Source organism: Protopterus annectens, chromosome 5.part1, assembly GCF_019279795.1.
Source record: "Protopterus annectens isolate FY-2018-M chromosome 5.part1, PAN1.0, whole genome shotgun sequence".
Lineage (NCBI taxonomy): Eukaryota > Metazoa > Chordata > Ceratodontiformes > Protopteridae > Protopterus > Protopterus annectens.
The window spans coordinates 568,781,391-568,800,380 of record NC_056736.1 but is presented as its reverse complement, the minus strand read 5'-3'; the positions used below and the strand labels follow the sequence as shown (position 1 = coordinate 568,800,380).

Sequence of the window (18,990 nt, the reverse complement as noted above, 5' to 3'; positions counted from 1 at the left end):
CTGCAGATCTGTAGTTGTTACCTATTATTACACAAAGTGCTCATGTAATTTCTTTTTTAGTTTTGCATTAACTGTTATTACCAAACTACATACTTTGCTGAAGACTCGCTCAAGATTTATATTCAACTCACACGGATGTAGTTTCTGTTTGTTCGTCGTAAACAAATATGCACCATTCATCTGTTCATTAAGCACCTTAAACTTTAAGGAAGTATGTAGAGATTCACCCAAAATTACATAGTTTGTTGTAGATTTAAAATTTTAGTACTTTATAAACTGCTGTTTTTTTTTTTTTTTTTTTTTTTAAAGTCGTACAGGTATTTCCCTTCAAACATTGATGTCATTGAATGGTTGGGAGTCTATTACATTGAAACGCAATTCTGTGAAAAAGCTGTTCAGTATTTTGAGAGAGCTGCACTTATACAGTAAGTGACAACTTTGTTGTTTTCTGTGCTAACTTGACTTCAGCGCTAATTCTAATCTGAAAGAATATTTGCCATTACCGGTTTGTTAAGATGCATTGATATTGCTTAAACACTAATGGTGTCTTACACAGAAGTTGAACCGTAAATGGAAGGAAAAAATATGTTTAGCTCATCTAGAATAAATTAAGTGAAATTATGAGTTGTAGATTTGTGATGCTGTCTGCTGATATGTATAAATCCTATGTTTATGGATATCATCCAGTCATTTGTTGCACTGTGTACCATTTACTATTAATGTCTGTCATTATATTGCTATATATCTTTAGTAACTGATCATGTGATCAAGATGTACCTGTCATAGGTATTGCATCCTTGGTCTTCAAAGTAAAAGGGACAGCATTTTTTCTAGAGCAATTAACTAGTCAGCCAAATGCAAATTATCTTGAATCCCAGTACTCACTGTATGTGCAGTCAGATGCTTATTTGTATATTTTTACTTCTGATGTAATGGTGACTCAGTGCAGATGTATTCTGGATATGTGTTATGCTGTCTATACTGAAGAGAGCTCTTATATGCACTGCAGTTGCAAACTATGCATAAAAGACCATTTATCCAAACCCCCACCCCGACAGTTCTTAGTAAAACTGTAAGGAATTGTACTTGAACACTCTGATATAAATGCACATAAGATTGCCATCCTTCCTGTAAGGATTTAAAGGAACTTATGGTTGAAGTTGACCACACCATGGGCCCTATAAGGAGTTTGAATGGAGACATCATTTCCAGTGACAAGAAACTTGTTTTTTCTAGAGAAATATAAATTATAATTACAACTCAGTACAAGTGTATTCAGGATGTGTACATGCTGTTGTGCCAATCCTCACTGAACTAACTCACTATACTTCACTCACCCCTTTCAACGTAAGTCACTCTTCACAACCATCTCCTACCACCTACTCCAGTTTTGTCTTTTGTTTTTCCTACTGCCTTACCTTATCCACTTCATCTCTGCAACCTTTCCTTTACCTCTTTCTTTTTCCTCCCTAGTCACCTAAGCTATCTGAAGACACACTGTACCCTGCACTCTTCTTACAATCTCCTTTTCTCTCCATCCTTCCTTCTGTAACCTTAATATGAACACCATTTCTCATACTAAGACATCACTCGATTTCCCCTCACTGTCTGTAATCATGTAATCTCTAATATGTTTTAGATATCTTATTAGAATTGATGTTCTTCATGTTTCACTGTTGCAGTCATCACACTTGGGTTATCTGCCTGCAGGTAGCCCTCAGTCGGCCCGAATACCAGAGGCTTAGTATTTCTTTGTCAGTTGCTGTCACTCCAGGACTGACAACAGGTAGTCAGGGGTATAAAAACAGGCAGCCGACATCAGTCTTTCTTGCCGAGGAGCCCGAAGCAGAAGCAGTTTGCAAGTGCTGGTTGGCCGCTACCTGATTTTTTGTTTACGAATTGAAAAATCCTGAAGTCTTCTAAAGCTAAGTATCCCATTTGGGATCCTTTTTTCTTTCTCTAACCCATGTCAGAAAAAGTTAACAATTATCTTGCCTGTGGAAAACAAATCGCACAGAGATTTTCATTCTTACTGCGTCATGTGTTTAGGCCCAGACCACGACGTACCTTGCTGTCGGTTTCGTGCTTTGTTCAACGCCCAAACCATTCATCGTTGGGCTCTCATTGTAGCTAAATTCTTTCACTCTCGATCTCCATATTCTGAAATGGCTTCAGTAAGCCATCTGACTACTGATATTCTGAAAAAACATAAGAATAAAGACAGAGACAGACCACATAGGTCCAAAGCTGCCGATGACTCTTCAATTAAGCTAGTCGCCAGTTCATTGGTACTCAGTGAGGCACCTTCGTAGCCCCTGATGCCCGCTTCTGTGGGTTCGCAGGCCTCTCGTGAGACCCATTCAGAGTCCGGTATGTCGCAAGACTCTTCTTCGACTATGGAACCTGTTGGTGTCTCTACCATGGATGGGTCCTGAGCCGCTGTGCAGGCACCGGATTCTGAGGCAGTTCTTCGCACTACCGATGTTCAACTCAAACTGACTTCTTTTTTATCTAAAACTACCAAGTTTCTTAGGCCTACATTATGCAGTATGCCTAGAAAACCGACGACCAAAGCGCATGCACCTTCTCCAATGCCTCAACAACAAATGCTTAGAATGGCAGACCACCTTGTTACACTGATTAGGGGAAGTCAGCCTTCCCCTGCTAAGAGGAAAAGAGACCAGTCCCCTGCAGTTTCAACAGACCAGAAGTCCGATGACTCTGAGGCATCTGATTATGAAGACATGCCCTTATCTGCTTATGAGTATTCAGATGCAGAGGAATCCTTTCCCTGTCTCCCCTCCAGAGGATTTTTCTTTTGGTGAAACCTTACATACCTTAAGAGAGCATTTCCACTGGGAATGCCAAGACTATCCTGAGTCCAAAAAGAGACTCAGGAAATTCCTAAATTTGCCATAGCACAGACATTTAGCAATACCCCCTGTCCTGGAGGTTGTTGATGATGTTTTTATGGAATCCAGTCTTACTCCCGATACTTTACCTCCTGCCCCCAGGAAAGCAGACAGGTACTACAGAGTACCTGACACTCACAAATTTATTTTCAAGAATACTACTGCTGACCCAGAGATCATTTCCCATGGGCCTAAAGGTATCAAGGCAACTACAGCCAAGAATCCCACCCCCTTGGACAGGGATTCCAGAGCTTTGGACAGATGGGGTAAGAAAGTATATACCTCTGCTACTCTTGCTATTAGGGCATTAAATTTTCAGTTTCACATGCTGAAGTACCAGCAACATATAATGGAACTTATTAAACAAAAAATGGCAACCTTTACTACTGCAGAAAATAAGGAATTGCAGGAGCTTATGCAAGCTGCAAGCCAAGTCAGCAAGCATACTTTGCAGTGTGGCTTTGACACCCTGGAGGCATCTTGCCAGGCACCAGTCATTGGTTCTGTACTGAGAAGACATGCTTGGCTCAAGGAGCAGACCTTGACAGATCATGTCAAATCAAAGTTATTAGACACATCTTTGAACAAGGACAGTTTGGCACCAAACAGAAGAGGTTCTGAAAAAAGATGGAAGAAAAAGCTAAGTCTATGCAGACTGTTAAAGAATTCTGACAAGTGCAACCCCCTAGATTCAGTAGGCATTGCCCTTCCAAACACTGGTCCTTTCCAGCCCCCTCCTGGCCATCTCAAACCAGGCCCAGGGGAAACAAACCACCCAGATTACAGTCTTAGGGTATGCAGAGATCTAAGTAATGGAGTGCCCACACTCCCAAAGCAAGGAAGTGGTAAGCCACCCCCTTACGGAAAAAACTCACAATGACTTCCCCACTCCACTCCCCACCTCTGCCCAATTGCTTGTGCCCCTAGGAGGTAAAACTTGCCCTTCATGCAAAATCTGGATGTCCATCACATAAGACCGATGGGTCCTCAACATTGTATCCCAGGGGTACAAGTTGTACTTCCACTCACTGCCATCCCCAAGAGGGTTCCCAGACCTTCCTCCAAACCAGTGGGCAGAGGCTGAAAACCAAGTTCTATCCCTGCTCTCCATCAGAGCTATTTAGCCGATTCCAGTGGAACAGTTAGGTCAAGGATTCTATTCCAGACTCTTCCTGGTACCCAGAAAAGAGGGCTTTTGGCACCCAATCCTGGATTTTTCAATTCTCAACACCTTCCTGGTGGTACCAAAATTCAGAATGCTTACCCTGCAACAGCTTCTACCTATGTTAACCAAGGATGCCTGGTTAGTCACCCTAGACTTAAAAGAAGCCTATTTGCACATCCCTATAAGGGAGTCATGCAGGAAGTATCTACGTTTCAGGGCCAGATCTGTGCATTATCAGTTCTCTGCACTTCCCTCTGGCTTACCCACTGCACCCAGAGTATTCACAAAATGCCTGGCTTCAGCCATTGCATACTGCAGGAGGAGAAATATTCAAATTTACCCGTACTTGGATGACTGTCTGATTCAGGCAGACAGTCAGGAATTGCTGTTGCAGCACCTGACATTTGTGAAAAACCTCCTCACTTCCCTGGGGTACACCATCAATGAAAAGAAATCAAAACTGGTACCCAGTCAAAGGATTGTATTCCTGGGAGCAAGCTTGGAAACACTATCCCAGATGGCATTCCTCACTTCAGAAAAACAAGTCTATCTGACAGCCTACTTCAAACAAATGGCCACCAGAACTCAGCTATCCACAAGAAAAATACTGCAGGCCCTAGGGTTCATGGCCTCATGTATACTGCTAATTCCATATGCAAGACTGCATAAGAGGAAACTTCAGTGGTACTTAAAAAGCCTTTGGTGCCAACATTCTCAGGAACTGAAAAGAGTCATTCCTATCATTCCCTGTCTAAGGGCAGAGTTTCTTTGGTGGCCAGAAGCATGCAACCTCAACAAGGGACTGCTCTTTACTCAACCCCAAGCCGCCCATACCCTAACCACAGATGCATCAGACTATGCCTGGAGAGCACACTTGGACGACAAATGCATTCAGGGACATTACAGCCCAAGTCAGATTCATCTGCACATCAACCAAAAAGATATGCTAGCCGTGCAGAATGCCCTGACAGCTTTCAGATCCCTAATCTCTCTAGGACAACTTCCAATAAAAACAGACAACACCACAGTTATGTGGTGCATCAACAGGCAGGGGGGAACTCATTCCTACCCACTCTGCAGACTAGCCATGGCTCTGTGGAGCATGGCATCAGACATGCTAATCCATCTGCAAGCTCAATTCCTGCCGGTAATCTAAATTCACTGGCAGATGACTTAAGCAGATGTTTTTTAGACCCACACGAGTGGCAGTTAGAGCCCAGCACCTTCAAACTTCTGATTCAGAAATGGGGAGACGCCAGAGGTAGACTTTTTTGCCTCCCCCTACAATCACCAGCTCAGCAGATTCTGCACAGGTACCATCACAGCAGGGACAGGAAAGTGGATGCCCTATCCTTTCAGTGGGTAAATCTCTCAGTTTATGCATTCCCACCCCTGCCGCTTCACTCAAGAGTATTACTCAAAATAAGAGAGGACAGACCGAGGACAATTCCAACTGCCCCAGACTAGCCACACCAGCACTGGTACCCACGCTTGCACAGCCTGACATCGGTGCCACTATGACACCTGCATCTGAACCCTACCCTGCTCTCTCAGCAGGAGGGGCAGATTTTGCATACGCAACTGCAAACCCTAAAGCTTGCAGCCTGGCTTATCCCTTGAATCCTATCCCAGCAGCTCTAAGCAAACAGGTGCTGGATGTCATTCCTGAAGCCAGAAGACCCAGCACAAGGAAATCCTATGTGGATAAGTGGAAAAGATACTGCTCATGAGGCATAGCCAAAAAATAGGATACAACTCTGCCCTCCCTGCCTTTAATTTTGGTTTACTTAGCAGCTCTACTCCACAAAGGCCTGTCCTTCTCTTCCATCAAGATTCATGCCTCAGCCATTTTGGCTCATTACAACACTGAGCCACCTCTCTTCTCGCACTGTCTTATCAAACAGATGTTCTTCGTTTTCCATTGCTGCAGTCCTTACTATTGGGTATAGTCCGCATCCAGTCGGCCCGAATACCAGAGTATAAGGCTGACGTCGGTCAGGGCGCATTAGACTGACGTCAGTACGTCAGGGTACTAATGCGCATGACCGGCGTCATATCCTCAGTCTTTTTTGCCGCGTGGTCCGATGCAGAAGCAGTTTTGCGAGTGCAGGTTGGCGTTCTGAAATATTTCCGAAACCGGAGTTTCAGACCGAATCAGAGTTGGCTAAGTACCCCGTTGGGGAACATTTTGGTTTTTTCTTGCCTCAGTATTTAACGGATGTCAGAAAAAGTGAATAACTGTATTTCTTGTGGGAAACAAATACCTCATAGGGATTACCATACATTGTGTATACCTTGTTTAGGGCCTGAGCACGACGTTGTTGGTTGCCGATCTTGTGCTAGGTTTAACAAACGCACTATTAAGAGGAGGTTAGACTGTGCCAGATTAGTGTTTGGGAAGCGTTGCAATTATAAAATGCCGTCGGATGCTCCGGCGCCGCTTCGTCAAGAAGCGCAAGGACAAAACAGCGAAGCCTAGGGTTGATGAACCGGCAGTCCCGGACGTCGGTTCTTTAGGTGGCTCAGTGGAGCCAGAGGTTTTGCCAGGAGTTTCTATGGAGTCTCAGGCAGAAACTTTACTGTTACAGGATGTACCCTCTCAGGAGGCAGGCCAGGCTGAGGGGCTTCTCAGGTAACTATTCTTCCCTCTCTTCCCACAGTAGTTAGAGCCTCTCCTTCTGTTGCCAAAACTTCTTTTAGAGGTAGGCCACCTTCAGCTTCAGTAGGGGCTTCTCCTAGCCTTTCGGGTTCTGTACCTAAGAAACATATGCTTAAAATGGCAGAAGATTTGATTACTATGATTAGAGGTTCTATGGGCCCTCCTGATAAGAGGCCTAGGGTGGAACCAGAGTTTGACAGTTTTGAACAGGGTTCAGGGGCTTCTGAGTCTTCTGCGGAAGATTTGCAGGAGTATCCTCATTATTCTGATTCTGATGTGGATGATGCCACTCCTTGGCTTCTCCTCCTGAGGATTTTTCATTTTCAGAGACTCTGCATTCCATGAGGGAGCACTTTAAATGGGAAGGCCAGGATTACTCTGATTCCAGGAAGAGGCTTAGGGAATTCTTGTTTTACCCCAGCATAGGCCCTTAGCTATACCTCCTGTGTTGAATGTGGTGGAAGATGTTTTTGCAGAGGCTTCCCTGAACCCTGATTCTTTGCCTCCTGCTCCTGTTAAACCTGATAGGTACTATAGGGTGCCCAAGCTCATAAGTATTTGTTTAAGAGTCCTAGGGCGGACCCAGAAACTGTTTCTCAGGGGCCTAAAGGTGTTAAGGCCTCTGTGGTTAAAAATCCTGTTCCCACTGACAAAGAGGCAAGGGCGTTAGATAGGTGGGGTAAGAAAGTGTATACTTCTTCCACTCTAGCCATGAGAGCGTTGAATTGTCAGTTTCACATGCTGAAATATCAAAATTATCTCCTTTCACAATTGAAATCTAAGGTGGATGCTTTGGCGGAAGGTATTGATTGTAAAGACTTGCTGGATTTAGTTTATGTGTCTGAACAAGTGGGCAAGCATTCTTTGCAATGTGGTTTTGATGCTGTGCAGGCCTCCTCGAGGGTGGCTGCCACTAGTTCTGTTCTTCGCAGGCATGCCTGGTTGAGGGATCAAAATTTGGCTGAGCATGTTAAGACAAGGATTTTGGATGCTCCTTTACAGTCTGATGTGTTGTTTGGTTCACCTGTGGAAGCAGTTTTAAAGAAAATGGAGGACAAAGCTAAGTCTATGCAAACTGTTAAAGACTTTTTGCAGATACAGCCACGAAGTTTAGTAGAAATTGGCCTGCTAAGGGGTGGACATATCCTGCTTATGATTCCCAGTCTAGGGGTAGGTCTAGACGTGGTAGGGGCAGGGCTCAAGGTTCTTTTAGGCCTAGAACAGGGTGTTCACCTGCTCAGACTTCTGGTGAGGGCAGGGGTCAGTCCTTTCGTAAACAGACCCAATGACCTGCCTTTTCAGCTGCCAGTAGATTCTCGTCTGGCAGCTCCTTTGAAGGACGACTGTCTCTTTTCAAAGAAAATTGGGATTTAATTACTCAAGACAGATGGGTGTTGGACATCATTCAGCCAGTCCCTGTATCAGAAAGGGGCCTAGGATTTTATTCTCGCATGTTCCTAGTACCAAAGAAGGGGAACACGTGGAGACTGCTTTTGGATTTATCTCTCCTCAACACTTATCTGGACATTCCCAAGTTCAAGATGTTGACGTTGCAACAGCTTTTACCCCTGCTGGGCAAAGCTCACTGGATGGTAACTTTAGATCTCAAGGAAGCTTACCTTCATGTGCCTATCAGGCTAAGTTACAGGAAGTATCTGCGGTTTCGAGCTGGAGATTCTCATTATCAGTTCTCTGCATTGCCCTTTGGCTTATCTACTGCGCCCAGAGTATTCACAAAGGTTCTGGCTCCAGTGATAGCTTACTTCAGGCTACAAGGACTTCAAATCTATCCTTATTTAGACAACTGCCTGATTCTGGCTCAAGAAAAGGAAGAACTTCTACAGCATCTGGAATATCTTATAGCAGTGCTAAGATGCCTAGGGTATTCTGTGAACGAAATAAAGTCCAGTCTAGTACCCTCTCAAGACATGTGCTTTCTGGGTGTGAGACTGAATACAGCAGCCCAGATGGCCTTTTTAACCCCGGACAAACAAAAGAGTCTATCACTTTACTTCCATCAACTATCTCATCAGTCCGTGCTGACTGCAGAGACAGTCCTTCAAGCATTAGGGTTCATGGCATCTTGTATTCTGGTGCTTCCCAATGCCAAACTGCATATGAGGAAGTTACAATGGTATCTCAAAAATGTATGGACACAGCACTGCCAGGATTTAGACACTGTCATTCAAATAATACCTTGCCTTCAAAGAGAATTTTTGTGGTGGGCTCAGGAATGTCACCTAAACAAGGGACTCTCTGTGACCCGGCCAGAGGCGAGTCAGATTTTACCGACAGATGCCTCGGACATTGCTTGGGGAGCTCATCTAAATGGAAAGTGGATACAAGACAAGTGGCCTGCCAGACTACAGCATCTACATATCAACATGAAGGAGATGTTAGCAGTCCAGTTCGCATTACTGGCTTTCAAGGAGTTACTTCTTCCAGGGCAGGTGTTGATTCTAACAGACAACACAACTGTCATGTGGTACTTCAACAAACAAAGGGGAACACATTCTTATCCTCTATGCAGGCAAGCAATGATTTTATGGGAGACTGCGCTACGCTTGCACCTAACTCTTCAGGCAAGGTTTCTGCCGGGAGCACAGTACTCCTTAGCAGATGTGTTAAGCAGACAAATCATGGATCCCCACAAGTGGAAACTGGATCTTCATGTATTTCAGAAATTGACAGTGTCATGGGGAACTCCAGACATAGATCTGTTCGCTTCTCCACTAAACCACCAGCTGCCACAGTTTTGCACAAAGGGGTTTCATCACACAGCTTGGAAAGTGGATGCTCTGTCTTTCAGTTGGACAAACCTTCATGTGTATGCCTTTCCACCTCTGCCTCTTCTTCCAAAGGTACTGTTAAAGGTCAGACAGGACAGGCCAAGGATGATTTTGATAGCTCCAGATTGGCCTCGGCAACACTGGTACCCTCTACTACGGAGTCTGGTAAAGAAGCCTCCATGGCCTTAACCTTTGATTCCACATCTGTTATCCCAGCAGGACGGTCATCTGCTCAATGTCAAGCTTCACTCTCTTCATCTGACAGCCTGGCATATTCTGTGTTGAAACACAGCAGGTCTCAACTTCCTCAACAAGTTTTAAATGTGATTATGGAAGCTAGAAGACCTAGTACAAGGAAAGTGTATGCAGCAAAATGGAAGAGATTTTTATTTTGGAGTAAAGCAAAGAATTTGGAGATTTCTGAGCCTAATTTGAGTATGGCTCTTCAATATCTTACTGAGTTACTGGACAAGGGTCTGTCCTTCTCTTCCATTAAGATTCATGCTGCAGCAATCTCAGCTCACTATGATTGTGACCCACCATTGTTTTCGCATCCTTTGTTCAAGCAGTTTCTTAGAGGGGCAAAAAATATAAGACCCCCACGTAGAGCTCCTACTCCTGCTTGGGATCTCAATTTTGTGTTGGAAAAACTTACTCTACAACCTTTTGAGCCTGCGGCTACTGCTGAATTGAAATATTTGTCATGGAAGACTGCTTTTTTGTTGGCTATTACTTCTGCAAGAAGGGTGTCTGAGTTGCAGGCCCTTATGGCAGTCGAGCCCTTTTTGGTTTCCATAAGGATAGGGTATCATTACGTACTAATCCTTCCTTTATGCCTAAGGTGGTTTCTAGTGTGGCTTTAAACCAAACTATTCATTTGCCTACTTTTATGCAGACCCCAAAATAAAGGGAAAAGATTTTGCATACTTTAGATGTACACAGGCAATTGCGTTATTACTTAAGCAGGACTAAGGATTTTAGGCAGTCTCAGCAGTTGTTTGTTTCTTTTGCTTTGAGTTCGCAGGGCAAGCCTGTGTCAAAACAAACTATTTCTAGGTGGATTGGCTTTTGCATTGCATTTTGTTATTCCCATCATGGCAAGGAGGTTCCAGCTGGGATTAGGCCTCATTCCACTAGGGCTACTGCCACTTCAACAGCATTTCTACGTGGGGTGGCAACTAAGGATATTTTGGAAGCAGCTACTTGGAGTTCAGTGCATACTTTCTCTAAGCATTATCACCTTCCTATCTACTCTAAGTCTAGGGCTGGTTTTGCCACAGCTGTTTTGCAAGGCATGTTGTCAGCTCCTGCTTCTTTATGATTTGCCAGCCTCCCTTACCTCTGCTTTGGGATTCTACCCAATAGTAAGGACTGCAGCAATGGAAAACGAAGAACATAGTACAGTTTTGTACCTACCATAAATGTAGATGTTCGAGGATTCCATTGCTGCAGTCCAATTTACCCTCCCTCCTTCCCCTCTGTGTTTAGGGGTGGTTGTGTAGGTGAGTTTACCTGCTTATATTTTTGTATATATTGTTCATGTTTTGGTGCAGGTATTTTGGGCCTTGTCTTTTTAGGGTCTTCTGACATCTGGGGCAAGAAAAGACTGAGGATATGACGCCGGTCATGCGCATTAGTACCCTGACGTACTGACGTCAGTCTAATGCGCCCTGACCGACGTCAGCCTTATACTCTGGTATTCGGGCCGACTGGATGCGGACTATACCCAATAGTAAGGACTGCAGCAATGGAATCCTCGAACATCTACATTTATGGTAGGTACAAAACTGTACTTTCCTTAGAGGGGAAAACAACTTAAGACCACCAAGGAGAGCACCCACCCCTGCTTGGGACCTTACCTTTGTACTGGAAAAGCTCAGACTTCCACCTTTTGAGCCTGCAACATCAGCAGACTTAAAATTCCTCTCTTGGAAAACAGCATTGCTTCTAGCCATCACTTCAGCTAGAAGAGCGTCTGAACTACAAGCACTTATGGATATGGAACCCTTCATTCTTTTCCATGCTGACAGGGTCTCTCTCAGGACAAACCCTTCCTTTATGCCTAAAGTGGTGTCCAGCATGGCTCTCAGTCAATCCATACATTTGCCAACCTTTTTCCCTAACCCTCAAAATAAAGGGGAAAGGATATTGTACTCCTTGGATGTGCACAGACAGCTCAAATTTTACCTGGATAGGACTAAGGCCTTCAGAAAATCAGACCAGCTATTAGTCAGCTTTGCAACTGGAGCAGAGGGCAAGGCCATCTCTAAGCAAACTATATCTAAATGGATAGCTCATTGCATCCATTTCTGCTACAAGCACCATGGGAAACCAACCCCGCAGGGGGTAAGAACACATTCCACTAGGGCTACATCTACCTCTACTGCATTTCTCAGGGAGTCCCTACCAGGGACATTCTGAAAGCTGCTACCTGGAGTTCAGTACACACTTTCACCAAACACTACTATTTGCCTATCTTCTCCAAGTCCAGGGCAGGCTTTGCAACAGCAGTCCTGCAGGGCATTTTAGCCAGCCCTAACTCTTCTTGACTGCCTCCACCCTTTCTTCAGCTTTGGGAATCTACCCAAGTGTGGTGACTGCAACAGTGAAACACAAAGAACATAGTACAGCTGTGTACACTTACCATAAATGTAGATGTTCGAGTGTATTCACTGTTGCAGTCCTGGTTTCCCACCCTCCAGCCCCCTTGTCTCTCTCTGTCTCTCTCTCTCTCTCTCCCTCCCTCACTCCCTCACTCTCCCTCTTTCCTCTCTGTCTATTACTCACCCCTTACAGGGCTTTTGGTATTTACTTTTTACTGGTGGTGTTTTTTCCCACCATAACATAGCTCCCTATTTGGAGGGCTCCTGACATTTGAGGGAAGAAAAACAGATGTAATGGTGTCAGCTGCCTGTTTTTATACCCCTGACGACCTGACGTCAGTCCTGGAGTGACAGCAGCTGACAGAGAAATACTAAGTCCCTGGTATTGAGGCCAACTGAGGGCTACCTGCAGGCAGATAACCCAAGTGTGATGACTGCAACAGTGAATACACTCAAACATGTACATTTATGGTAAGTGTACACAACTGTACTTTTCAGGTCTCATTTATCACATGCTAATCTATATGACAAATAGTAGAACTAATGAGTTTTTCCTCACATATTGTTTTTCATTGCACTCTACTAAGAAACATATGTTCTGTTTTTTTCATAACAATATTTGTTCACTTCTTCTTTGTTTTGTAATGTACCATGATACTTTATGATTTAAAATATTTGTGATTGTGGAGCTTTTCTCCCTGGGCCTCCTCTGACAATGGGCACTTTTTTGGCCCAGTTGGAGTCTCCCAGTAAACAAATGTCAAATAAATAAATAAGTAACTTAACAGGCTGAGTAAAACATGTACCACCTGTAATGGAAACCATGTATGTATAATACCGCATGCTGAGCTGTCACAGTGAAGTGCCTCTAAAGCCATGAAAAAAAGTTGTATGTCACTTCTGTTTAAGCAGTTATCAGTAAAGAACTTCTGAGAAATATAATTTGATACTCTGGTACCAAATGCACATCAGACAGATACATGAGAGCAAAATTTATATTTGCCTTTAAGCTATTTTATAATAAATATATTCAGGTATTTTTAAGAGTCAAAGTATGTCAAATCATTTTAGCTCTTGGAAAGAGACAGTACCAATATACTGTACCAAAGTATAGTAATACTGCTTTATCAGCATATTTCTTACCCATAAAAGCTGCTTTACTTTGGGATAAACTACCTGTTTCAGTGAGGCAGTCACACATTACCAAATTTAGACAACTGGATAGGTGATTTGACATTTAATACTGATATTAGTAAGTCAGTGTTCGTCGATGATTGTTTGATCAGAACAATGTAATACAACTTATGAACTGCCATTCCAACACTAAAGCTTTAAATGCAGCTCAGTGCTGAAGTCAACCTTACTACCTTGTTATGGTCAGCACACCGGTTGTTTTGGTTGTAGCATCTTCCCAATTACAGAAAAAGTTTTTCTTTACTGGAGCAGTTTCTGATTTTTATTTCTGTTGCGGTGCCGTCTTAGTTCAGCATAATGAGCCTGCATTGTGTTTCTTATACTTTGAGAACGTAATAATATTAATAATAATACTTGATCCATTCATCCAAACATCTGCAGCCCCTTTTTCCCATTTTTGCACATGAGGTCGGGGTGTCACATCAACAATGATAGTCGTCTAGAGCGGTGGCTTGCCCTGCTGTGGTTGTTCTGCCATACCAAGCCTATTCACACACCTATGGCAATGTAGAGTGTTCAGTCTACATACTATCTGTCTTTGGTACTCCTTTGCAACTTCTTGCCTAGTACTGTACTCCTGACTTGCTACCACTACACTAATACATCACTTCCACCACCCACAGTAACTTCTCTTCTCCAATAAAAAAGCATAGTCAACGAATAGCAATATAACACAGCATTAGCAATTAAATGAGCCACATGCTGTCTATTTTGTTTATATTATACATTTACCAAACCTATAGGTTCATAGGCAATTACTAAGCTAACATCTCAAGAACCCTTCCAATGATAGCCATTTTTTCCCAGATTTTACCCAATTTCCTATCTGCAGGGGAAAGATAAAGGTCTGCAAGTGGGGTTTTGACTCTTTTTATAGACTTCCTCTGTCTGTAAGGGGCATTGGTGCCACCCCAGGGGTGAATTTGCAATTTCTCAGCCATCTGTCCAGATTGGACTTGAAGATGGTCAGGGAAGGGCTCTGCTTCATGTGAATAGGAACTGTATTCCAGAGGAGTAGCAATTTCTGGGACACGTACCTCTTTCTTGATGATCTGTTCATGTCAGAGATCAGGTTTAGATCTTTGGAGCAGGTAACACTCGTTCATTTAGTTTTGCTAATATGCAACTTTTCCATCAGGGCAGGGTCAGAACCTGCCTTGTAGGTCAGACACAGATCACCCCTCATTAATCGGTAGGAAACAAAATACAGTGACAGGGTTTTAATCTGTCTACATATGACATGATAGTTGTACCCTGTATTTTTTTGGTGAGAAACCTTTAAGGATGCTCTAACTGTTGCAGGTAGTTGGTGAGGTACATGCCAAACGGGACATTTTATTCAATTGTTGGTCTGATGAGGGCTGAGTACAGTAGTATTATGACATCCTTAGATCTGGACGCCATGTCCTTTCTTATAAGCTGAGCCACATTGAAGGATTTCCTCACCATAGTGGACACATGATTGTCAAAGTTCAGATTACTATCTATCCGAGTACCCAGCTCTCTCACCACTGGATCCACTCTTGGGAGGTGCTGTTAATGTTTTAATTTGCAGGGGTGTTTGATTTCCCAAAGGGTATTATTATGCACTTCTTCCTATTTAGTTTAAGGCCATGGCTCCAGCACCAGTTCTTAGTCTACTTCAGGCCTTTCTGTAGGATATCAGCATTATTTGGGAAGTCAGTGATTGCCCCCAACTTGCAGTCTTCAGCTACCTTGGTCAGCCAAAGGCCATCTACATTTGCCTTAAACATCTGAGGAGTATATTACAATCAGGAAGGGGCCTAGTACCAAACCCTATGATATGTGACTGGCCTCTTGCTGGATGTGGATTCTCCAACTCTAACAACATGTATCCTATCCATGAGCCATTTGGCAATCCATCTGAAGGCATAGAGGTTTATGCCCAATTTTCTGAGTTTATCTGTAATACTCAAGTGAGGTATTGTGTCAAATGCCTTGGACAGGTCAAGGTAGGTGGTATGCACTATCTCACCCTCATGCATGGCCTTTATGATCTTCTCAAAAGACGTCCTCCAGATTGAGTAGGCAGGACCAGCCCTTGATGAAGCCAAACTGTGTTTGGTCTGGAATCTGGAGATTTCCTATGTTGTTGTTATTCAGGTCCATGATTACCCTTTCCACAGCCTTGCTTATGAAGTTAGTCAGATTTATGGGTCAGTAGTTTCCTGGGTCAGTTGATGGTTACCCCTTGTGCAGAGGGATGGCGGTTGCTGTCCTACACTCTACTGGCGCAAAGTCTTTCTGGAGACTATGGTTAAGTAGAGATTCGAGTGGGACTGCTAGGTCATATTTCAAGCTATTTAACAGGCACCCTGGAATTCCATCAGGGCCCAGTGATGCTGTTTTTTCTGCTTTAGAGAGTGTAGTGATGACCTGTTCTTTTGTAATAACAGACAAAGGAATGGCAGGGAGTATTTTATGGGGAATGAAGAGGTGAAATCTAAGCTGAGTTTATTGACCAGCAGGCTTGCTATTTCTTCTGGCTGAGTATAGGTAGTGCCATCTACACCCAACTCAGCACATTATTGAGTATTTCTCTTAAGATTTTGGACATAACTAAAAATGCTTTGTGGTTATCTTTCACGTGGCAGGCCATTTTGGTCTAATATTTAGCTTTTGAAGACTTGGCTGTTTCCCTGATTTGTCTGTTGAAACTAATGATGGATTTTTTTCTGTTGTGTTCCCTCCCATTTACATCTAGACAGGAGTTTCTTCCTTCTATTGATTAGTCTGTTTATGTCTAGGGTCCACCAGGGTGGCTTGTTTTTCCAACTAGACCTAGGTTTAGTTTGGTTAAGTACTGCCATTTCTATGCAGTTTAAGTGGTAGTACAGGGCATTTGTATATACCTTTACATAGGCCTTCATGTTTGGGGTTGGGGGAGCTTTAAAATTACCTATACTGTCACTTAACAGCAGGTAATTTGCCTTGGAAAAATTCTTTAGGGTTTCAGAGTTTGATGGTGATTATTTCAAAGGAGACCAATTTATGATCTGATCTTACCAATGAAGACATAACACTGGGGTGATGCAATGGTCCCCCATGTTTGTGAGTACTATGTCAAAGATATTTGAGCCCCAAGTGGGTGTGCTGACCAGCTCTTCCAGAGCATTTCCATTGACAAAGACTAGACATCTCTGAGACTATATGTTAGTAGTCGTATATTTATTTATTTATTTGCAGTTTGTTTACCAGGATAGTCCATTGGGCCACAAGGAACCCATTTTCAGTGGAGTCCAAGGGAGAAAAGCTCCATTACATTACAAGTATAATAAGTTTCAGAATTAGAAGATTACAGGATAACAATTTCCGTGGTGGTGCAGCAGTAGCGTTGTTGCCTCACAGCAAGAGGTTCTCCCGTTCGATTCTCAGCTTAGGTTGGGAGTGCCTTCTGTGTGAAGTCTGCATGTCCTCCCCGCGGTCGAGTGGGCGTTCGAAAGACATGCATTGAATGGGCATGCCTTCGTTGAAGGTTGGGCGTTGGGCTGGCAACTCGACACCATAAAAAAAAAAATAACTGCCAATCATTAGTGAACTGGAGTTCCGCTGTGGTAACCCCTAACCGGGAAAAGCCAAAAGACAAACAACAACAACAGGGTAACAATTTTTACAAATTTTACAATACAGTTTATCAGACATTAGAAAGAGAATACATGGTAATAACAGTTACAATAAATTAGCCTGTGAGACCTTCCATTATAAACAAATTAAGGTAGTAAAAAAAAGAATGTAAATTCCTTCTGGAGATTATGGGCTGAAGGAGGTTATTAGAAGATATGATTGGGTATTAGGATGTTATGTAAGAAGAGAGCTATTAGCAGATATGGTAGGTAGTGAGAGAATTATAGTAGGATGTTATGTAGGATGAGAGCAAGAGCATTCCCATTGTGAGATTAGGTGTGAGTGAAGTAAAGGTTTAAAGATAAGAGAGACTGTTAGTGGTACGATAAGAGGCAGGAGAGAATTCCAGTGATGTGCTAAGCAGAAGTTTAGAAGATGTTTGCCTGGAGGGCGGGCAAGTTTATGTAGCTCGATTAAATTTTGGAAGTTAGATCAGAGACATCTGTTTGGACGATGCATTTGGAAGGTAGAGGCAAGGGAGGGACAGAGATTAGGGCAAAAAATAATTTTGTGTGCCTGGATGAGTTGGATATAAGTAAGATAATTGGGGAGTTCAAGCCAGTTCAGTTGGTGCAGGGAGATGCAATGATGGGTATTGGATCGGTGGCTAGTTGCAAATTTTGAGATTTTATAGTAACAGGAGGAAAGTTTAGATTTGAGGGAGGATTGCAGATTGGTAGGGATAGAGACACCATACAGGATGGAAGGGATGAGGTATGTATTGGCAAAAACGAGTCTGGTGGAGGGAGAGATGAAATGGTTGTGGCGATAAAGCATACCAAGTTTCTTGTGAGTTTTTTTAATATTTACCTGAATATGGCTATCAAACTTTAGTTGGTTATCGATGATGATGTATATGTTTCCTATTTTATAGAGGGGTAATTAAAAGCAGTTAAAAGCACCCATGAGTAATGTGTTAGGCTGAATGTTAAGTGACTCCATTAACTTCACGTATGCAAAAAGATTTCATGGTTTATGGTTGGGAATCTGTAGCTAATGATGATATGGTTGGTGACTTTGCCTGTGGTCAGCTGGACATGGAGTACTTCAAGCAAGTCATCCTGCTTAACCAATCTAGAGGTGTGATTGCTTTTTATATAACTTGAAAACACCTTCTCCTTTCACTGTTTCTTTTTCAGAGGGTGGTCTGAATGTGTGATAGGCATTGTAGAGTTGCACTGCTGGAGTGCTTTCCGCAGCTTTGAACCACACCACTGTAACTGTGCAGACATCAACATTTTCCAGGGCAAGGAGTGCTTTCAGGGAGTGCAGTTTCTTGTTAAGGCTACTAGCACTCAGCAGTAGTACCTTCAGTTTGGCATTAGAAGAATTTATTACGTTGGTAGGTCTGTTGGTTTTGTTCTGCTTAAAAAAGGCACTGTGGGGGTGGCTAATGCCCTGGCCAGTATTCAAAACCCTAGTGGTGACAGGTGTAGACTACCTCTGGCAAAGCAGTGTGGTCTGTCAATCATTTTGTCCAAAGCTGACAAATGCTGGATCCCCTTGGAATGACACCAGTAGCTAAGCCAATTATTAAAGACAGTCATTTTCTGATTATCAATAAAAAAAAACACCGTGAAACTTCGAAAGAAGTAATTTAATGTAAATTAGATTAAACACTTTCGATCTTTAACTGGTCTTCTTCAAAATAAAAATCAAGTGCATAAAAAGCATTTTAATATCATCCAATCAAATTTTCTAACCAATAGAAATATATAACCAATTAATCCAATGCACCCTTAAAAGACATGCCAACAAACTTATTACAAAATGCCATGTTTTTTCAAAAAGACTTAAAACTGTGAAAGTTTTTTTTTTAACACAGATGTTCAACAATTGTTAGCATTCATTTACATTTGTTATAATATATTCGTCTCTGAGGCACCACTTTATAATTTACATTACTGTTAAAACATGGTTGATGGCAGGTATATAATTCAACTTGCCACTTCAGCTCTCTAAAATCTAGTTCTCCCTCTTAGTCACCATTGAAATCATTCCTAACATGATCAATAACACAAAA

General features: G+C 42.8%; 1 protein-coding gene across 1 annotated transcript in view; it reads left to right on the top strand.

Moving 5' to 3' along the window:
* The window catches only part of IFT88 (intraflagellar transport 88), a 1,839,004-nt gene that overhangs the window by 1,314,024 nt on the left and 505,990 nt on the right, over nucleotides 1–18,990 (top strand). The window contains exon 20 of the mRNA XM_044073191.1: nucleotides 310–425. Within this exon, the coding sequence (XP_043929126.1) occupies nucleotides 310–425 (116 nt within the window). The remainder of the gene's footprint in view (nucleotides 1–309; nucleotides 426–18,990) is intronic.